Consider the following 19,197-nt stretch of genomic DNA (forward strand, 5'->3'; position numbering starts at 1 on the left):
ATGTTAATGGGCCTTTTGTGTATTTTACTTTATTGAGTTTTGTGTCAGTTAATTTGCAATCATATTGAAATTCAACAATAATGAACCATCTTTACAGAGAAAATTTACAAAGAGAAGAACCAAAGTATTAATTCATCTTGGCTCAAGGGCAGAAGAGTACTAGTGTATTTTTTTTTAATTTTTATTTATTTATGATAGTCAAAGAGAGAGGCAGAGACACAGGCAGAGGGAGAAGCAGGCTCCATGCACCGGGAGCCCGATGTGGGACTCGATCCCGGGTCTCCAGGATCGCGCCCTGGGCCAAAGGCAGGCGCCAAACCACTGCGCCACCCAGGGATCCCACTAGTGTATTTTTTTTTTAATCTACACAGAGTAGTTTCCTATCTGGGTACACTAAATCTTACACAGTTTTGAATGCATGTTTTTTGCAATTTTCTTAGACACATAGAAAGAATACACAAAAAGTCTCTAGATCTATTTTCCACCGGGATACTTTGTTTTTTTTTTGTTTTTGTTTTTTTTAATAAAAAATCCATACATTTAAACTGAAACTCAATCCTTTGATCTTGAAAGCCATTAAGTTTGATACATATTAACTTTATGGCTTCAAAACATACCATCATTTTTACCTTCTAATGAAAAGTATCCTCATAAGAAGGAAGACAGAGTGAACATCTCTTGTTAAACTACATTTTATTTGAGAAACCTAATTTCATAGTAGATCCTTTTTAAATTGATTTTGGTAGTGACGCATTGGTTGTTTTTCAGTTCTCATTTACAGGGAAAACATAAATTTTATTAGCCTCAGGTAAACACCATAACTTCACACTGGTTCAATCCAAATGCACCTGGAATATTTTTCTTAATAAAAAACGTCTTCAAGTGAAAGGCTTCAGCGGCACTCAGAGTGGGTTCAAGGTCACACAAACAAAACAGAACAACACAGTAAGCAAAGAGATAAAAGGCCTCGGAGTGTAGCCCAAGTCAACCTGTCAATAAGGCACGTTCTGAGCAATCACTCAACGACTGCTGGGGTGGTTATCGCTTGTCCTTTCAAGAAGTCACTAATAAACCAAAAGTTAGCTTTTCTTAATATAGCAGGATATTAGGCTTGTGTGCAATTTAAGGATTTCTTCATCTAGGAGGTTTCAACCTCAGGGCTAAGAATAGGGTTTTGGGGGAACCTATGAATATATGCAAATTGTCTAAGTGTGTCTGTTCCGCTTCATGGAAGAGGGTCGCAGCTTTCTCACATGGTCATGGAACACCCGAGAGTCACCAACACTAAATCCCAGTCCACCTTCGTTTGCCTGATGAGAACTCTGAGAACCTTGAGAAGTGACCTGCTTTTGTCTAACGTCCCAGAGACCTTCCACCCGGGGTCTTCCAACTCCTAATCCCAGGATGGAAGCCGGGGGGTTAGTTAGTGGCTGGCACCTGAGTCCCCCTCTGGAGCCAGCTGTGCCGCTGAGGGGCTGAGCAGCCTCACGGAAGTCGCTGCACCTCTCTCTGCCTCAGTTTCCTCAGCCAGATGATGGGGCAGAGGGAGCTGCAGGTGGTGAGTGGAGTGGATTTCCCCCCCGGATTGTGCTGGCCCTGAGGAGTAATCCTACCCGTGAAGCAAAGGAAGACGGTACCTTAACCTTTGGTTATTTCCCAAGAAAATACACTTTTCAGTCTGCAAAGGAAAGTGATGCTGAGGCTCAGTCTGCTGGATAGAATCCGCTCCTGTGTTAATTTAAAGTAAATGCAAAAAGAAGCATCACTGTGCCGCCGTGGACTGTGCTGCACGTCTGCCGAGACCCGCGTGGACGGGGGCACGCAGAGGTGACCAGGGATGGCCAAGATCCGGGTTGGGCTAAGGATGTCAACACTGGTGGCGGGGCTGGTGCTGAGGGTACCGCGCCGAGGGACAGGGAAAGCGACAGCGACGCTGCTGGCTGGAGGGATCTCTGGGAAGACTCAGGCCTGCGGGCCGTGGGAGTCACGGGGGTCACGGGCGCGGGTGGGAGGGTCGGGCTGGGCGCCCCACGCGGCCCCCCCAGCTGCTCACCCACTGCACTCCCCTGCCCGGGCCAGTGCGCGTGGACACGGGGCCGCCCCCTCCCGGAGCCCCACTCAGTTCTTCTGCACAAATACCCAGAACTAGACTGAGCCCTGAGAGTTCTCGTTCTGGCTCCCCGAGGAGCCGCCGGGATTTCCCGCGGCAGCTGCACCATCTCGCGTCCCCCAACAATACACAAGGGTCCTGATTTGTGCACATCTTGGCTCACACTCATTGTCTTTTGAGAGTAGCCGTTTTTAGACGTGTAAGATGGCATCTCATCGTACTTTCGATTTGCATTTTCCTGATAATTAATAATCTTTAACATTTTTTCCATATACCCGTGGGCCACTTGAATGCCTTCTTTGGCAAAATATCTGTTCAAGCCTTGAGCCCATTGCTTAGTCAGGTTATTAATTCTTTTACTATTGAGTTGCAGGAGTTTGTTACATATTTTGGAGATTAACTTCTCATCAGATATACAGTCAACATTTTCTCCTCTTCTGTATGTTACCTCTTTAGTCTGTCATTTCCTTACCTATGCAGAGCTTTTTAGTTTGATGCAGTCCTGCTTCTTTTTGTTGCTTCTGCTTTTAGTGTCCTATCTATGAAATCACTCTAAAGACCAATTATCATAAGACTTTTCCTCTATATTTTCTTCTAGGAGTTCTACAATTTTAGGTTTTATGCCTAAGCCTTTAATCCACTTTGAGTTGATTTTTGTGCATGCTACAGGACAAGGGTCCGATTTCATTCTTTTGCATGTGGATAGTGATAAATCTCTTTGGTCTTTTATAGAATATGGTCCGTGGATGGATATATATTCATCCCCTTCCCATGGAGAAATCTATATATTTCAGGGTCCAATATATTTTTTTTTTCTGGAGAGTGTACATAATTTTTTTATTTCTTCAACTAAGAATAATAATACCTTATATGATCTATAAAGACATATAGGGCAAACTAAATTGAGCCACAGAATATTTGTTTATTTATTGACATTTACTGAACACCTACAACATGGATGACATTGAGGCATTTGAACGTTCTTCTGTTAATATCTGAAATATATTGAGGAGGGGTGTAAGTATCAAAGCCTGTGTTTTGGGCCAAGTGACTGAATGGCCACCCAGGTGGGACAGTGATCTACTGCACGGTGGATGCAGGGAGGCTAAGGCTGAAGGGCCTGGGAGAAGAGGGAAAGGAAAGAAAGTTACTAATCAAACGGTGCAAACTTTCAGTCAAGCAAGATAACCAGCTCTAGATAACTGATATAAAACATCGCTTCTATAGTCAACAATAAGGAACTATACACTTAACATTTTGTTAAGAGGTTAGAACTTACATTAGATAGTGTGACCACAATGAAAAAAACGTCAAAGTTGCTGTCAATATTTCAATAAAATTTGAATCAAGTTTTATTTTTTTACTTTTACATTATGAATTAAGTTTTAATATGCTACCTAAAACAGGAAGAAATACAGAATTCCTTTAAAAATGTATCATTACATCAAAAAGACAAAAGCAGGAACTCCGGGAGGAGTTGAGGATGTTAATTAGCTTAGCTGTAGTAATAATCATTCACTATGTATATATGCATAGCAAAATATTATGTTATATACCTGAAATATATATGATTTTTATTAAAATACAAAAATATATTTACTATTGTTTAAATATTTTTTTAAAGATTTCATTTATTTATTTATTCATGAGAGACAGAGAGAGAGAGAGAGAGAGAGGCAGAGACACAGGCAGAGGGAGAAGCAGGCTCCATGCAGAGAGCCTGACGTGGGACTCGATCCCAGGTCTCCAGGATCATGCCCTGGGCTGAAGTCCGCACTAGACCGCTGAGCCACCCAGGCTGCCCATGTTTAAATACTTTCGAAAATTTTTATTTTCAAGATAATTTTGGATTTCCAGAGTTGTTGTAAATTTAGAACAGTTCTGCACATCCCTCACCCATGCTCCCTATGTTAATATCTTACATAGTCGTAGATTATCAAAACTAAGCAATTAAACTTGTGCTATATCATTAAACAAAGTAGATAGTGTGTTAGGATTGTTTTTTTCCACTATCATCCTTTGCTTTTTCAGGATCCAGTCCACGACTCCACATTTCATGTAGCCGTCATGTAGTCTCCTCCAATTTATGACCGTTCGTTCCTCAGTCTTTCATTTTTGATGTTGACACTTTTTTTTTTTTTTTTTGATGTTGACACTTTTTAAGATCGTTGGTCAGTTACTTTGTAGAGTGTCCCTCAACTTAGATTTATTTCTTGTTTTCTCATAATTGGACTGAGGTTCTGCACCATAGAGTCGGAGACTATGAAGGCGATAGGCCCTTCTCAGTGTGTTATAATAGGGAGTATGCTAAGTTGATATATATTACTTGATGTTAACCTTGACGCATTGGTCAAAGTGATGACTGCCACTACCTACAGTTGATTCTTCACTGTAAGGCCACTGAATATTTAGAGAGATGTATTTTAAGACAATGCAATATCCAATATTCTTTTTAGACTTATACCCACTAATTTTAGCATCTGTTGATAAATCTTGCCTGTGGCAATTATCACTGCTGTGGTTGAATGGCGGTTTTCTATTTCCCTCTTTCCTTCCACATTTATTAACTGAAATTCTTTTGGGAAGAATAGTTGACCTTTCTCCTTTATTTTATACATACATACATATATATGTATATATATATTTTATATTTATATATTTTATATATATTTTATATAAATATATATATTTATTTATATGTACATTTTTAAAGATTTATTTATCCGTTTTAGAAAGAGAGAGTGGTGGGGAGAGGCAGAGGGAGGGGGAGAGGGAATCTCAAGCAGACTCCTGCTGAGTGGAGCTTCATGTGAGGCTTGATCCCAGTGCCCCGAGATCATGACCTGAGCTGGAATCAAGAGCCGGCTGCTTAACCAACTGAGCCATCAGGTGCCCCTCAGTTATTTATTAATATCAATAAGGGTTCATGGGTATATTGTCCCTTGGTTTATGAACTAACACCATCTTTATGCTCAAGTTGTCCTAGCTTTGTCCCCTGGGGGCTCCTCCACTTGGCTCTTGGCCTATTTATATATGTTACCCCCGTATTTGTCATCATTGTTATGGTTTGTTTTTTTTTGAACACTTCTTTACTTTCTAGAGCCATGAGATACTCTAGACTCATCTTACAGTTTCCCTGCCTCAGCCCTAGAATCAACCAGTTTTCCAAAGAACCCTCGCTCTTTTGACTGGAGAATGGTGTTTAGAAATCAAATACTGGGAGCGCCCGAGTGGCTCAGTCAGTTAAGTGTCTGGCTTTGGTTCAGGTAATGATCTCAGAGTTCTGACATCCAGCCAGGCATTGGGCATGGGGCTCAGTGCTCAGCAGGCAGCCTGCTCATCCCTCTGCCCTTGCCCCCACTCTTGCTCTCTCAAAATACCTCTCTCAAATAAATAAAATAAATAAATCTCTCTCAAATAAATAAATAAGTGAAATATATATATATTTTTAAGAAATCAAATACTGGGGGTAGTATGCTCATTGTTATTGCTTTCAATATTTTCAGTGCCAGAAGTAGGGAGTATATGCATATATTTGCATATCAATTAGTACACACACACATACACATCCGTATCTATCTATACTAAAAATAACAAACCAATGAGCCCACGTTATTACCTCTGACTTCAGTTGAGCATTACAAAATTCTTTCTAGGCCTCCTTCCTTCTTTATTTCTAACTTCTTTCTCTGACAATTAGAAACTTGGCTCTCCCTAATTACGTATTTATGTATTTGGTTAACCACGTTATTTACAAATAAAATAGTTTCAGAATTGTTAAGTCATACCTCTGTAAGAAGCAAATTCACTACTAAAAGTACGGTGTTTGTATTTTTTTTTAATTTAGTCTTATACTATCCAATGTTTACTTAGATCTTCCCATTATTTTCATTAAATTGTCATTTTTTATGATTTTATTTGCCATTTATCATCATTTCAAGCAAGATACTAAAAGGAAGTTAACAATTTACCACATTTACCATTTATCATTATTTCAAGCAAGATACTAAAAGGGAGTTAACAATAAAGCAGATTGGGAATATGAAATTCTAGGGAAAAGTCACATAATAATTAGTAGCACAACAATCAAGATCTGAAAAAAAAAAAAAAAAAGAACAGAAAGGGAGCCGATTTCCTAACATAGTTCCGTGTTCTCAAGGGTGAAGCTACCAGGAGCCAAAACATAGCAGAGTTTCCCAAATATTCTTTACTTTTGAACTTCAAAGAATACATTTCAAATAAATTTCAAGTAAAATGTACTGTTGTTGTGTTTCAGCACAGCAAGCAGAACTGAACACTTTTTCTACCTTCCAGAAGCCATTTCTCCCATTTCCCCACCTCACAAGCCAACCTTGATATTCCATTAATATCAAGAGGCTTTCTCTGTAGAGGCAAGAAGTAGGGTTTATGTCTGGATGTTGAAAGGGCGAATAAGATCTCTCTTGTCTCTCTCACTTTTCTCTGTTGCCTTTTGATTCTACCTTGATTAGAACCACTCCTCAAAAAGCTGGGATTTTTAAGTGCGTATTTTGTAGCGGTTCCAAGAATTTCGGCTTATATAACCTTCATATATTTGAGATCTCCAAAAAGTTGCTTTGAAGTGTTGATTTTTAAACAGTGATAACTGTGATGTTGTGATTCATAATGTTAAAAAAAAAAAAGAAAGAAAGAAAGCCAGAGGCTCAAAATAGTCACTTATGTCAGAGGACGCACATCAACAAACCAAGGCTTAATATCTAACCTAACTGCGGTTTCAGGCTCCCAGGAATGTAACCTTTAGCCACTCAACACTCAATGCCCTGGACAGCACTAGAAAGTTTACTAAAAGACCCCTTCCATTACCCTTAGGAGGATGACCTTGACTAAAACAATGGATTCTTTTGCCAATAATTTCATTTTTTTCCCCTGCTTCCTACCTTTGAAAATCTTTCCTTTTTTGCAGATCTACAGAGCTCTTTCCTATTTGCTAGGTGGGATGCTACCTGGCTCATGAATCACTCAATAAAGCCAATTTGAACTTTTAAATTACCCAGTTGAATTTTTGTTGCTTGACAATAATAGGAAATAAATTTATTTGTTCTTTGTTCCCTTTCTGGCACAGTGGTCCTAACCCCTTGGGACTTCCTAAGTGTTGAGAGCTTTAAAGATATCTTTTCTTTCTTTTTTTTTTAAGATTTTATTTATTTATTCACAATAGACACACACAGAGAGAGAGGCAGAGGGAGAAGCAGGCTCCATGCAAGGAGCCTGACGCGGGACTCGATCCCGGGACTCCAGGATCACACCCTGGGCTGAAGGCGGCGTTAAACCCCTGAGCCCCCAGGGATCCCTCTGGCCCTTCATCCTTGAAAGCCAGTTGCAATTACTACAAAAGTAGTAGATAGATTTAGGTAGGTCATGGGATTCACTCCCTGGTGTCTTAGTTTAGTTAATGAAGAATGTATACACTTAAAGTACCATGTTCAGTCTTGGCTAGAGCAATTGTACTTTTTAAAAATTTAGGTAGAATCAACTGAAATTTATTGTATACCTCTAAGTGTGAGCATATATATAAACAAATAAAACAGTCAAAAATAAAATTCTAAGGTAACAATCTGATCAGTAATATTTGTCTTATTTTAAAATTGTCATCATTGTATCCTTGTGATATGAATAGCCCTTAACTGTTTACAATAAGAGCTTTCAGATTTTTGGTACTAAGAGATAACTATAAAAATCTAGGTGGACGTTTAAGAAAATTTGAGCAAAAAAAAAAAAATCAGAGGTCCTTTGTTTAAAAAAAATATATCATCTGTGTGTCTTCTTTCTTTGATAGTTTATATCTCAAAAATTGTCCTTGGTTTTGTGAAAATGGCATCAGACACAGTATAATGGGGAAATGGAATCCAAGTTGTTGAATCTCATCAAGCTAAAGATACTAGGTTGGTTGAAATTTAATAATAGGGCTGCCTCATAGCCTTTAAAAAGCCACTTAATAATAGATATGAGATAATAAGTCTATTTTTTTCCCCAGAAGATCTTTTTAAAATTCCTACAACTATAAAAATAGTACTAATGAAAAAAAAAAGAGTAGACATGCTGATCTCATCTCAAGGAACAATTTAGGCATAATCCCTGACTTCAAAATGGCCCACAAAATGACTTTGACATGAATCACAAGACAATAAAGAATTTTAAGGGAAATCTATCTCAAAATAGTCCAAACAATTCAGCAGCATCATCCAAAAGTAATTATATTTCGATGAGGTGATATACCCAAACTCAAGATACAGAAATCAGGGAGGTCTAAATAGCTCCTCATTTGCAACTAAGGGGCAGAGAGGTTAGCTGACTCATCCATACTTATCTAGTAAATTCTGGCTTCTGTTGCACCTGACTAAAACTATCACTTTATGATACACTACAGATTTTTTCTTTTTTTCTTTCTTTTCTTTTTCTTTCTCTGTCTCTCTCTTTGCTATATATTATAATATGCTATTATATATCTATAACATAAAATTTAACTACTAAAGCATAGAATAATATTATAAGAATCCATATTTTATAATATTCATAAATAAGTTTATGAAAATAAATTTTATCGAGGTGGAAAATTTTGTTCTTAAATTCAGGGTTTTTTTTTTATATTTTATTTATTTATTCATGAGAGACACAGAGAGAGGCAGAGACACAGGCAGAGGGAGAAGCAGGCTCCATGCAGGGAGCCCGGTGTGGGACTCGATCCTGAGACCCCAGGATCACACCCTGGGCCAAAGGCAGATGCTCAACCACTGAGCCACCCAGGCACCCCATAAATTCAGGGTTTTGTCTTTGTCACTGTCACTGTTGTCTAAGATCTCTATTGGAATTGTATTTGTTGCATTTAATTTAAGGGTAAAAAGTTATCTTAATGGGTCTGGGGGCACCTGACATTAAATGGAGGTTATTTCATTGTCAGTATGAGACATGACAACATTAGTTCTGCTTAGTTACTCATTCCTATAGCTATACATTAGCCTTGCATTTGGTGAACCTGCCTGCTGTTGTTTGCAAAGCTGCCTCTCCAAATATAGCAGGCATATTAATCAAATCAAATGTGGATTGATGTAATTTACTAATGGTAAAAATGAAAATAAATGTAGACTATATCCAAATAACTCACCAGTGAAAGACCAAGGCTTGGCTAATCTTACTTGCATCATTACCTTGCAAATGTTGTCTGTAATTCAGCTAACCATTCAAATCAGTAACCATGGATCCTAAATAAATTTAACTGCAATTCATTTAATCTGCTGAATATATGTTATATAAGTAGGAAGAAAATTTGATTGACTGCCATTTACAACTTTTAGCCCTTTTATTTTGCAAACAAAAAGAAACGATGTTCAGAAAGGTTATTAACTTGGTCAATGTCCAAGAAGTAAGTGGCAGGGCCCCCAAAATTCAATTTTTCAATTTCTATTAAAACATATAGTTGGTGATCTAGTTTATAAAGCACTTACGGCATCTGAATTCCAATCCCAAATAATAAATTTTAAGCCTATTATGAAAACATAAATATTTTAAAAAACATATAAGCTCAATATTACATATTACATGTATGATATGTATGCCACATATATACAATGTATGTAAAATTATATATATTTATATATGTGTGTGTGTGTGTGTATAAAATTTACATGAGTTAGCCTTTGGGAAAAAATCAGTATGTAGTACAATTCAGTACCTTTGCATTAATTATTGGCCATTAGGATATCTAGTCTTTTCCCACATTTTTTCTTTTAGGTTTTCAAAAAGAGGAACCAGTCTTCCTGAAAACTGCTTTGTCAAAAATATTCTTGCTTATGACTTGTACCCAACATCAAAATTTTGCTTTTGTCTATACTATTTGATATTTGTCATCACAAGAAATTCCTTTATATATCTTGCTATTATGGGTTGATTTATACTCCTCAAGAAAGATATCCTAGAATATGACCTTATTGGGAAATACGGTCTTTACAGGTGTAATCAAGTTCAAATCCGGTCATTAGGTCAGGTCCTAATTCAATACAAATGGTGTCCTTGAGGGGGAAACCTGAACACAGAGACACACACGGAGGAGATGATGTAAAGATGCACACACAAGAGAACACTGTGAGGATGGAGGATTGCTAAGATGCACCAAAAAAACCAAGGAACAGCAAAGATTGCCAGCAAACTACCAGAAACTAGCAAGAGTTGAGGAAGAGTCCCCCTCTAGGCTTCAGGGGGAGCATTCCTCTGCCAACACCGTGATTTCAGACTTCTGGCCTTCAGAGTGTAAGACAATAAATCGTCATTGTTTAAGCCATCTGGTTTGTGGTCCTGTGTTACAGCAGCTCTAGGAAACCGATACATACCCAAAACCAAACTAATTAGGAGAATTATGTTTGCTTTTCTAAATTTCTTGAGTTGCCAGTTTCTTCCTTTCAAATTAGAGAAACAGAAACGGAGCACATTGTATTCATCTGAGCTTACTCTAGTCTATTTTTCGGACAGCATCCTGGAAGGCACAGCATAAATGGTCTGTTTTTGTTTTGTTTTCAAGAAATAAGTATAGTAAGAGCTCACTTAGATAATAATTTTTATAAGAGACAGGAGGAGGGAGAAGCAGGCTCCATGCCGGGAGCCCGACGCGGGACCTGATCCCGGGACCCCAGGATCGCACCCTGGGCCAAAGGCAGGTGCTAAACCACCGAGCCACCCAGGGATCCCAGCTTCTTTGTTCTTTGTTGATACTTTGGTCTTTATGATTTTTAAAACCATAGATGTTATGTTCAAACTACTGACAGATATCAGTGATCAGGGAAGATTTCCTAAATGCTTCTATCTATCTATCAATCTAGATAGGACCAATCTATCTCATTTTTATTTCAGTTCTTTCACTGACATAATTTTTGGTAAAAAGGATTCAAGTTAAAATTTCAGATAGTTGAGAAGGGTTACTAAAGATACTACAATTATACATCAGAATGAGTATAACTACACTTAAACTGACACAGTAGCTGGTCATATATACACACTCATAGGCACAAACTCAGAAAAAATGGTTATTTTTTCTGGTTGTAAAACTTCAGATGATTCTAAGGCAGAACACAGATTTTAACTTTTTAAAACCTAGAACTTCTGTATTGCGACAATAGCTACAAAATAGGATGTCAGCATGAGTCCTTAGATGTATCTGTTCTGTATGTCAATACATTTATCAGAGAGGGCTGGATGGTCTAAAGTAACTCTTGACTCCCTAGGAATATGGGTACTAGTAGGATGACCACACCATTTCTCATTAAACAGGGAGACTTTTGAGAGGAAAGAGAGGTGAAGAGCTTTGTTAACGATGCTGGACAAGAAGTATAACATGGGACTTTTGCTGTATGTGAATAGAAGCAGATACTCACTGTACTTATGCACAAAAATTGATATAGCAATAAGTTAAAGTAAAAGGGAGATGAGAAGAATATATTTAAATATACTTTAATGGGCAGCCCGGGTGGCTCAGCAGTTTGGCGCTGCCTTCAGCCCAGGATGTGATCCTGGAGACCCGGGATCGAGTCCACGTCGGGCTCCCTGCATGGAGCCTGCTTCTCCCTCTGCCTGTGTCTCTGCCTCTCTCTCTCTGTCTCTGTCTCTGTCTCTGTCTCTCTTTCTCTCTCTGTCTCTCATTAATAAATAAATAAAATCTTTAAAAAAATAAATATATATTACTAAGAAATAGGGAATTATGTAGAATGATAATGAATACAGTATGGTATCCACTATAAACCTTACTGAAGTATGTTTATAAAAATCTATACACTTTTCCTTGACAGATGTTTCTCACATCTGAGTACAGTAAAATACACTGTCACTTTTTCTGTGATAAATTCCTTACTCAAAAAGAAGGGAGTGACTATTGATAGTTACAAGTCAGAAAAACAGCCTATGAGTCCATCTTTGGGCTTTGATTTTTCGAAATAACAAGCCTTATTTTTCCTTTTTTTTTTCCCCTTAGTTCAAAACACTAGTATGGTTATCAGTCATATATTTTTTAAAGATTTTATTTATTCATTCACGAGAGACACAGAGAGAGGCAGAGACACAGGCAGAGGGAGAAGCAGGCTCCATGCAGGGAGCCCTACGTCGAACTGCATCCCAGGACCCTGGGGTCACGCCCTGAACCAAAGGGAGATGCTCAACCACCGAGCCACTCAGGTATCCCAGCCATCCTTGATACTACTTAAGGTAGCTAACACTTATTTTTCATATTAATCTATGATCAATCAGGTGTCATATTTTTAACATGATAAAGAAACAGCAACAAAAATACTAATAATCCAGTTTATAGTATTCAGGGTCATCATCAACTTCAATTGTTTCATCTTCATCTTTACATAATTTAAAATTTTTAAATTTTGCCAATAGTCAAGCTTCTTTAAAAAGACACACTAACACAATTTGCCCACTTAAAAAAGAATATTATAGTACCTTTCAAGTGAGGGCTGTGTACGTGCATTCTTTGCAGATGAAGATTTATGGGAACAAATTCTAATGTTTTCTCTCCTTTGCTGCTGCTTGATTTGAAAGAGGACCCTAGATAGGAAAAAAAATTGACCATCATTAGTAAATGAATAATAAATGTGCATGTGTGCATGTATGTTGAGAAGTATGTGTGACATGGAAAAATGTTACAAGGATTTCAGAAAGAAAAACATGTCCTGTGTAAGCTACTTTTCTTTATAGAAATTCAATTTAAAAAATGCTCAGTTATTCATATAATAATCCCATGGGGTAAAATAGTGCAATTTGTTTCTTCTTGGTCTATCATGCCAAGATAGTAGAATGAGAAATAAAAGGGTTTCTTTAAATTTTATTTTGGCTTGTCTATATGCATAACAACACTGTGTATTACTGTTTTTACCTAACATGCATGGAATGTAATTCAGTTTGAAGATGCAAATAAGTTATTGCTTTCATACCTGTTTCCTTGCTAAGTTCTGTCAGAATATCTTGGTACATATTCACCATTTGATCACAGTGAGTGAGGACATTTTTCCGTAGATTGTCCCAGTGTGGAGAAAGCTCACCAAGTTCTTTTAGCTCCTGGTTTCTGTTAAGAATAGAAAAGTGGAGAAAATAATTATTCTGATCTTAAGCCCACAGACAAGGAACACTTAATAAACACTGCCAAACTAATAAGAAATTGATTCACCATCTATTTCAGGAAAGCTCTATGTACTTATTAGAAAAAAAGTTCTATCTTTCTGTATAAGCTATAACAATATCTTCCTAGGTATGTTTCCTGAGGCAAAAGAAACAAAGGCAAAAATAAACTATTGAGACTACATCAAAATAAAAACTTCTGCACAGCAAAGGAAACAACCAACAAAACTGAAAGGGCAGTGGACAGAATGGGAGAAGATATTTGTAAATGACATATTCAACGAAGGGTTAATATCTTAAATAAATAAAGAATCCAAACAACTCAACATCAAAAAAAAAATAGATAATCCAACTAAAGAATGGGGAGAAGACATGTAGATGGCCAACAGACATATGAAAAGATGTTCAACATCACTCATCATCAGGGAAATGCAAATCAAAACCACAAGTGAGGTATCACCTCACACTTGTCAGAATGACTAAAATAAAAAAGACAAGATTCAAGAATTGGTGAGCACATGGAGAGAAAGGAACCCTCTTACACGGTTGGTGGAAATGCAGAATGGTACAGTTACTGTGGAAGACAGTATGGAGTATCCTGAAAAAGTTAACAACAGAACCACCCTATGATCCAATTTCACTCCTGGGTATTTATCCAAAGAATACAAAACACTAAATCAAAAGGTTAGATGCCACACGATGTTTATAGCACTGTTATTTTACAATAGCCAAGTTATAGAAGCAGCTCAAGCGTCCATGAATAGATGATGCATAAAGTATGTGTACATATATATACATGAAATATATATATATATAGAATAGAAAACTCAACCATAAAAAATAATGAAATCCTGCCATTTCCAACAACATGAATGGATCTACAGAGTATAATGATAAGCAAAAAAGGCCAGAGAAAGGCAAATACCATATGATTTCACTCTTATGTGGTATTTAAGAAATAAAACAAAAAAAAGAGACAAATCAATAAACAGATTCTTAACTATGGAGAACAAACAGATGGTTTCCAAAGGGGGTGAAACAGGTGAAGGGGATTAAGAGTACACGTATCTTGATGAGTACTGAGTGGCATATGGAATTGTTGAACCACTATATTGTACACCTAAAATTAATATAACACTGCATATCAAATACATTGGAATTAATATAAAAATAATTTTAACACAAAGGAAGATATTAATAGTTTAGTTCACACAAACATTAAAGCTCTGAATGTTGAAGAGGTAAAAAAATACAAGTTAAATAAATGTTTTCACTGATAAAAACTTCATAAAGATGACAAAACTTAACTATCCCTTATCTATCTATCTATCTATCTATCTATCTATCTATCTATCTATCATCTATCTATCTATCTATCACATTCAGTTAAAAAAGAAACACTAAAATCTCAGTAGAAAAACAAGTTAAATTTTAGGCTTCAGTTATCCAAAATAAAATAATGTGGAAAATAAATAATGTGGGAAGGGCTTTCTGACTATGTCTGAGGAAATCACAAGATATTTAAGTAATCCAGAGTATATGTAATAAAGCTGTTATATTTTTTAAAAGACCATAAGTGGTATAGTCAGGTGTGATTTATTGGCCTCAGTTTCTCTCAAGAAGACAATTTAAGTAAATGCAGTATGCATATGTTTTGTCTTTTCTTTATCAAAAGGAAGAGCTAATCATGCCATTTAGGTTTTAATTATTACCTTTTATCTAATTCTCAACCCTTTAGCCAAGTTAATTCAAATCATCAGAATGCCTTTTTAAATTATAATGATAAATGGTCTAATATGCTGCTTGGTTAGATCTCTTATTCATTTCTGTAACCTTTTACCAACAACATTTTCATGAGGCTAATTTAACCAGCAATAATGAACCTTCTTTGCTATTTTGGCTGTGAAACATGCTAAATACCAAGCTAATAAATTCAGAAGATGTAGAATCTTTAACATCCTGTTAAATGCAAGAATAATGGATGGTGTGCAAAAATGTGACTTGCTTTCAAATGTTTGTGGCTGCCTTTGTTTTGTTTCAATGGGGATGCAGCATAGTACCGCTGCATCTTTTATCCGAGGTCTTTACAATTTTTGTGAACATTAATCTCATTCCTCACTTTTCCGTAAATTAGCTTCCATCACACAACCTTCATGGGAAAAGAGTGATTAATTAATAGACCATGAGAGTAAAGGAAGTTCATGATTGAAGTTGAGCCGGGGGAGGCTGGAGAACTGGGGAGTTGAGTTCTCTGTGTGGACTCAAATCGCAGAGTATTCAAATTCAGGACAGAACAACCACCAACAACACAAATAATTCCAAAAGCTTGAGATACCTAAATCTAGAAGAATCTGGGCAGTTAGGTCAGATGTGAGAGAGACACAAGTGTGATATCAACTTAATACACAAGGTTTCAGGCTTTACTTCCAATATACAGGTATAATGAAAATGTTGGTTAAGTGTTCCTATTTAACACTAATGAAAGCACCATAGGTTTGCAATTTGTGTCGTCTCTGAATTCTTCTCAGAAAGAATGAAAAGAGAGATGGTGAGGGAGGGAAGGAAGGGTGCTAGTGAAGCCGCGGACTAGATCGTAGGACACTGGGCTGGGGAGAAGCCCGGCAAAGCATGGTGAAAAATGTTTAGTGTTCTTGGGGAGTGACTCGAGAAAAGCTGAAAGGAGTCCATAATCTGCTGTTTAAAATTTATTACACTCCTCCAATATGTCAAAAATCATACAAAAATATATAGATGAAACCTTGCATTCACTGCTTATTTGTTCTTATTTGTTCTAGAAAACGGCACTGAACAGCTGCACGTCCTGAAAGGGAGAAACGAAGCAAAGTAAAGTTTCTTTGGATCAAAAAAAAAAAAAAATCTCAAATACAGGAGAGCTATAGAATAAAGGTATAATAAACCAGAGAAGAGTAATGAAAAAGTTAGAAAACAAAATGGGACATAGGAAGAGAGTAGTTCTAAGTTTAAGAAAAATCAAAAACATTAATTACACCAATGCATTAAAATAAATGAAGAGAGCCTGAACACGAGTGTACCCAAATCAGTAAACTTTTCAGTCGAGAAGGCAAGAGCTGTTTATACTATATGGTAATGTGTTTACTCAGTGAAAAAGAACTTTGACATTGGAGAACCTTGCATTGTATCTCAAGCCACATTCTCTAGGAAACAGACCGAGATCAAGCAGTCCCAGGTTAGCAAGAAGGAGGTTAAGAAGAGTTTTGTAGGAGAAAGAGAAAGCCGAGCCAAAGTGGGAGGTTACTGAGTCGGGTGGAGCTTCATAAGAAAATATGGCTAGTTACTGGGTCATGAGAAACAGCTCTAGATAAGTCAGATGGAACCAAAGTACCCTGGAAAAGTTTACTAGATGGAAGAAGAAACATTTATATGCCAACACCTTAATACCTTTTACAGTATTTCATTGGTCAAGAGTCATCCTATGGGACATTAGCTCATCTGCACTTCCAGTTGTCTCTTCTGGGTGCCCACTAGGGAAGTGATATCCCAGTGGGGACAGAACTATCCTAGTCTGGTCGTAGGTACCAGAACCACTCTGGATCTTTCTACGGCAGATGTCATTGGGGGCATGCTAACGCCTGGTCTTCACCCTGAGGGAGGTCAATGCAGCTTGGTGTTGTTAGGAAATAGGTGACAATGGAAGCAGTATCCGGAGCCCTCCAGTGAGCAAACTGGCCAAAACTTGAGGAAAGTTTAGGGCTGAGCCAGTATAGAAAAGCATATCAGCTGGGCCCAGGACAGGCAACCCCTTGCAGAACTCGCACTTCCATCATTTCTGATATCCATGTAGCATATAAACAGCATCCTCGTGTCCTCCCTACGAGGGAGTTCAAGTATAAGCCTTCAAAGTGATGGCCAGATGCACTTCCCCAAAATGAGGTAATGAACCAGGCTACAATATCCAGTATTACAGTGATCGTAGGGGCCTTGGTTGATGTTCCTCACCAATCTCCTCTACCACTCATTCTGGATTTTCCTCCTATTCTACTGGCATCTCAGCTGGTCTAGGCTGCTGCCCTGCAACGCGACCCAGTCATGAATTCCAGGTTTAGGCCCTTAGTTTCCTTGCTCTTAGGAAATCTTAGTTGCTGTACTTCCCCATTCACCTCTGGGCATGGAGCACATCTAAGTGCCAGACCTATTGTTTCTCTTTGCCCAGATTATGAAGCAGCAGCCCTACTTCCTCATGGTCGTAAGTACGGTCTCTCTTGCTACCTTTGCGAGTCCACTGTAGTGAAAAATGCATGATCACCAGATCATATGAGAACCAAACATAGCTTCCACTTAAGTGGGACTCTTTATGGGTTACGGACAGGACTGCCCCTCCCCATGCCACAAGAACCAGGATTCTAACTGGCAAAGTCTAACATGGTGGGGAAAGGAAGCACAAATCCACGAGTGGAGCACTGTGAGTGATTGTAAGAAGGGCTCATCCTGTTCCCAGGAGCTGTGTTCTACCCGTGATGGGCACAAACATCCTATATTGGCTGCTGGTTTAGCACACAAACTTCATCCTGGAGGCCAGCACTGCAGTCTTGCGGTTTACCCCCTAACACGGTGCCTTAGCCGAGCCTTTCATGATTAGCTGTTACTCCACTACCGTATCAGGTTTGCGACTTTTGGAGGGTGGGCCATGCAGCAGTTGCAAGCTCACTGCTGCACTTCCTTTGTTATAGCAAGTGTCCTTTGGTAGGAACAGTGTTATGAGGGACACCCTATCATTGGACCAGGCATTCTGTAAACTGTCGGATGTGGGTGATGTCAGCGGTGGCACTGTGAGGAGGGAAGGTAAGCACATATTCAGACTTTGTTTCACCTGCTTAGGACAAGTTGCTGTCCTCTCCAAGTTCAAGGGGATCCAACTTGATTGGCCTGCTACCAAATAGCTGTTGGGTTTCCCCCAGGAATGGCACCCTCTTAGCATCCACTGTCAGTTATATATTAGTGGTTGGTTAAGCACTAGACAAATAGTCTTACTGATATATGTATCCTAAATATAGCTTAAAGAAGCATAAATATTTTTGTGCATAGATGATAAAGGCCTTTTTGTGGATGTATATGTGTTTTATGTTACTGAATTCCCCTATTATTTGATGTTTTACCCACATATGTTAAAGGCGGAACAACTACTTGTACAGTTTCCACCTGTTCTTCCAGTGTGATTATTCCAAAATATCCTGTTAGACTATCCAAGTTATAGGGCAACAGACTTAATATATCTTTTGATTTAGTTTAAAATAAAACACTACAAACTCACAAAATGTTACAGTTGGAAGGAGATTCAGAGGATAATTTGAAACCTCTCATTTCACAGACGGGAGCATCTAAATGAAATAGCTTGTTAGTCTCAGAGTCACTGTAATACCAAGTCTTTTAGACTATAATCCCTCTGTCCACTCTTTCCTCATCCCATATAATACCCCACTGTAGGGGATCCCCGGGTGGTGCAGCGGTTTGGTGCCTGCCTTTGGCCCAGGGCGCGATCCTGGAGACCTGGGATCGAATCCCACGTCGGGCTCCCGGTGCATGGAGCCTGCTTCTCCCTCTGCCTATGTCTCTGCCTCTCTCTTTCTCTCTCTGTGACTATCATAAATAAATAAAAATTTAAAAAAAATTAAAAAAAATACCCCACTGTAAAAACAAAGAAACGCGCACGTGCGCGCGCACACACACACACACACACACACACACAATACTATACCTTCTTTATGGGAGGTACCTAATGAGCCTAAGCTGAATGAGTGGAGTTATTGACTTTTAGGATTATATTTGTAAACTTTCATGTATTTTTAAAGTTAACTTTGAACAAAAGATAAGTAAGCCATAACTTGATATTTTTACTTCTGAAACTTTTAGTTAGAATGGAACAGCTATTAGGCTTGTAGTGCACGAAAATCGATATTCTCTAGAAT

At 38.1% G+C, this 19,197-nt stretch overlaps 1 protein-coding gene across 7 annotated transcripts in view; it reads right to left on the minus strand.

Moving 5' to 3' along the window:
• INPP4B (inositol polyphosphate-4-phosphatase type II B) overlaps window positions 1–19,197 on the minus strand; it is a 707,856-nt gene that overhangs the window by 149,935 nt on the left and 538,724 nt on the right. For all 7 annotated transcript variants that reach the window (XM_041758016.1, XM_041758014.1, XM_041758011.1 and 4 more), the window contains 2 exons: window positions 13,069–13,199; window positions 12,578–12,682 (listed from right to left, as the gene is read on the minus strand). In XM_041758016.1, the coding sequence (XP_041613950.1) occupies window positions 12,578–12,682; window positions 13,069–13,199 (236 nt within the window). The remainder of the gene's footprint in view (window positions 1–12,577; window positions 12,683–13,068; window positions 13,200–19,197) is intronic.

Source organism: Vulpes lagopus, chromosome 6, assembly GCF_018345385.1.
Source record: "Vulpes lagopus strain Blue_001 chromosome 6, ASM1834538v1, whole genome shotgun sequence".
Classification (NCBI taxonomy): domain Eukaryota; kingdom Metazoa; phylum Chordata; class Mammalia; order Carnivora; family Canidae; genus Vulpes; species Vulpes lagopus.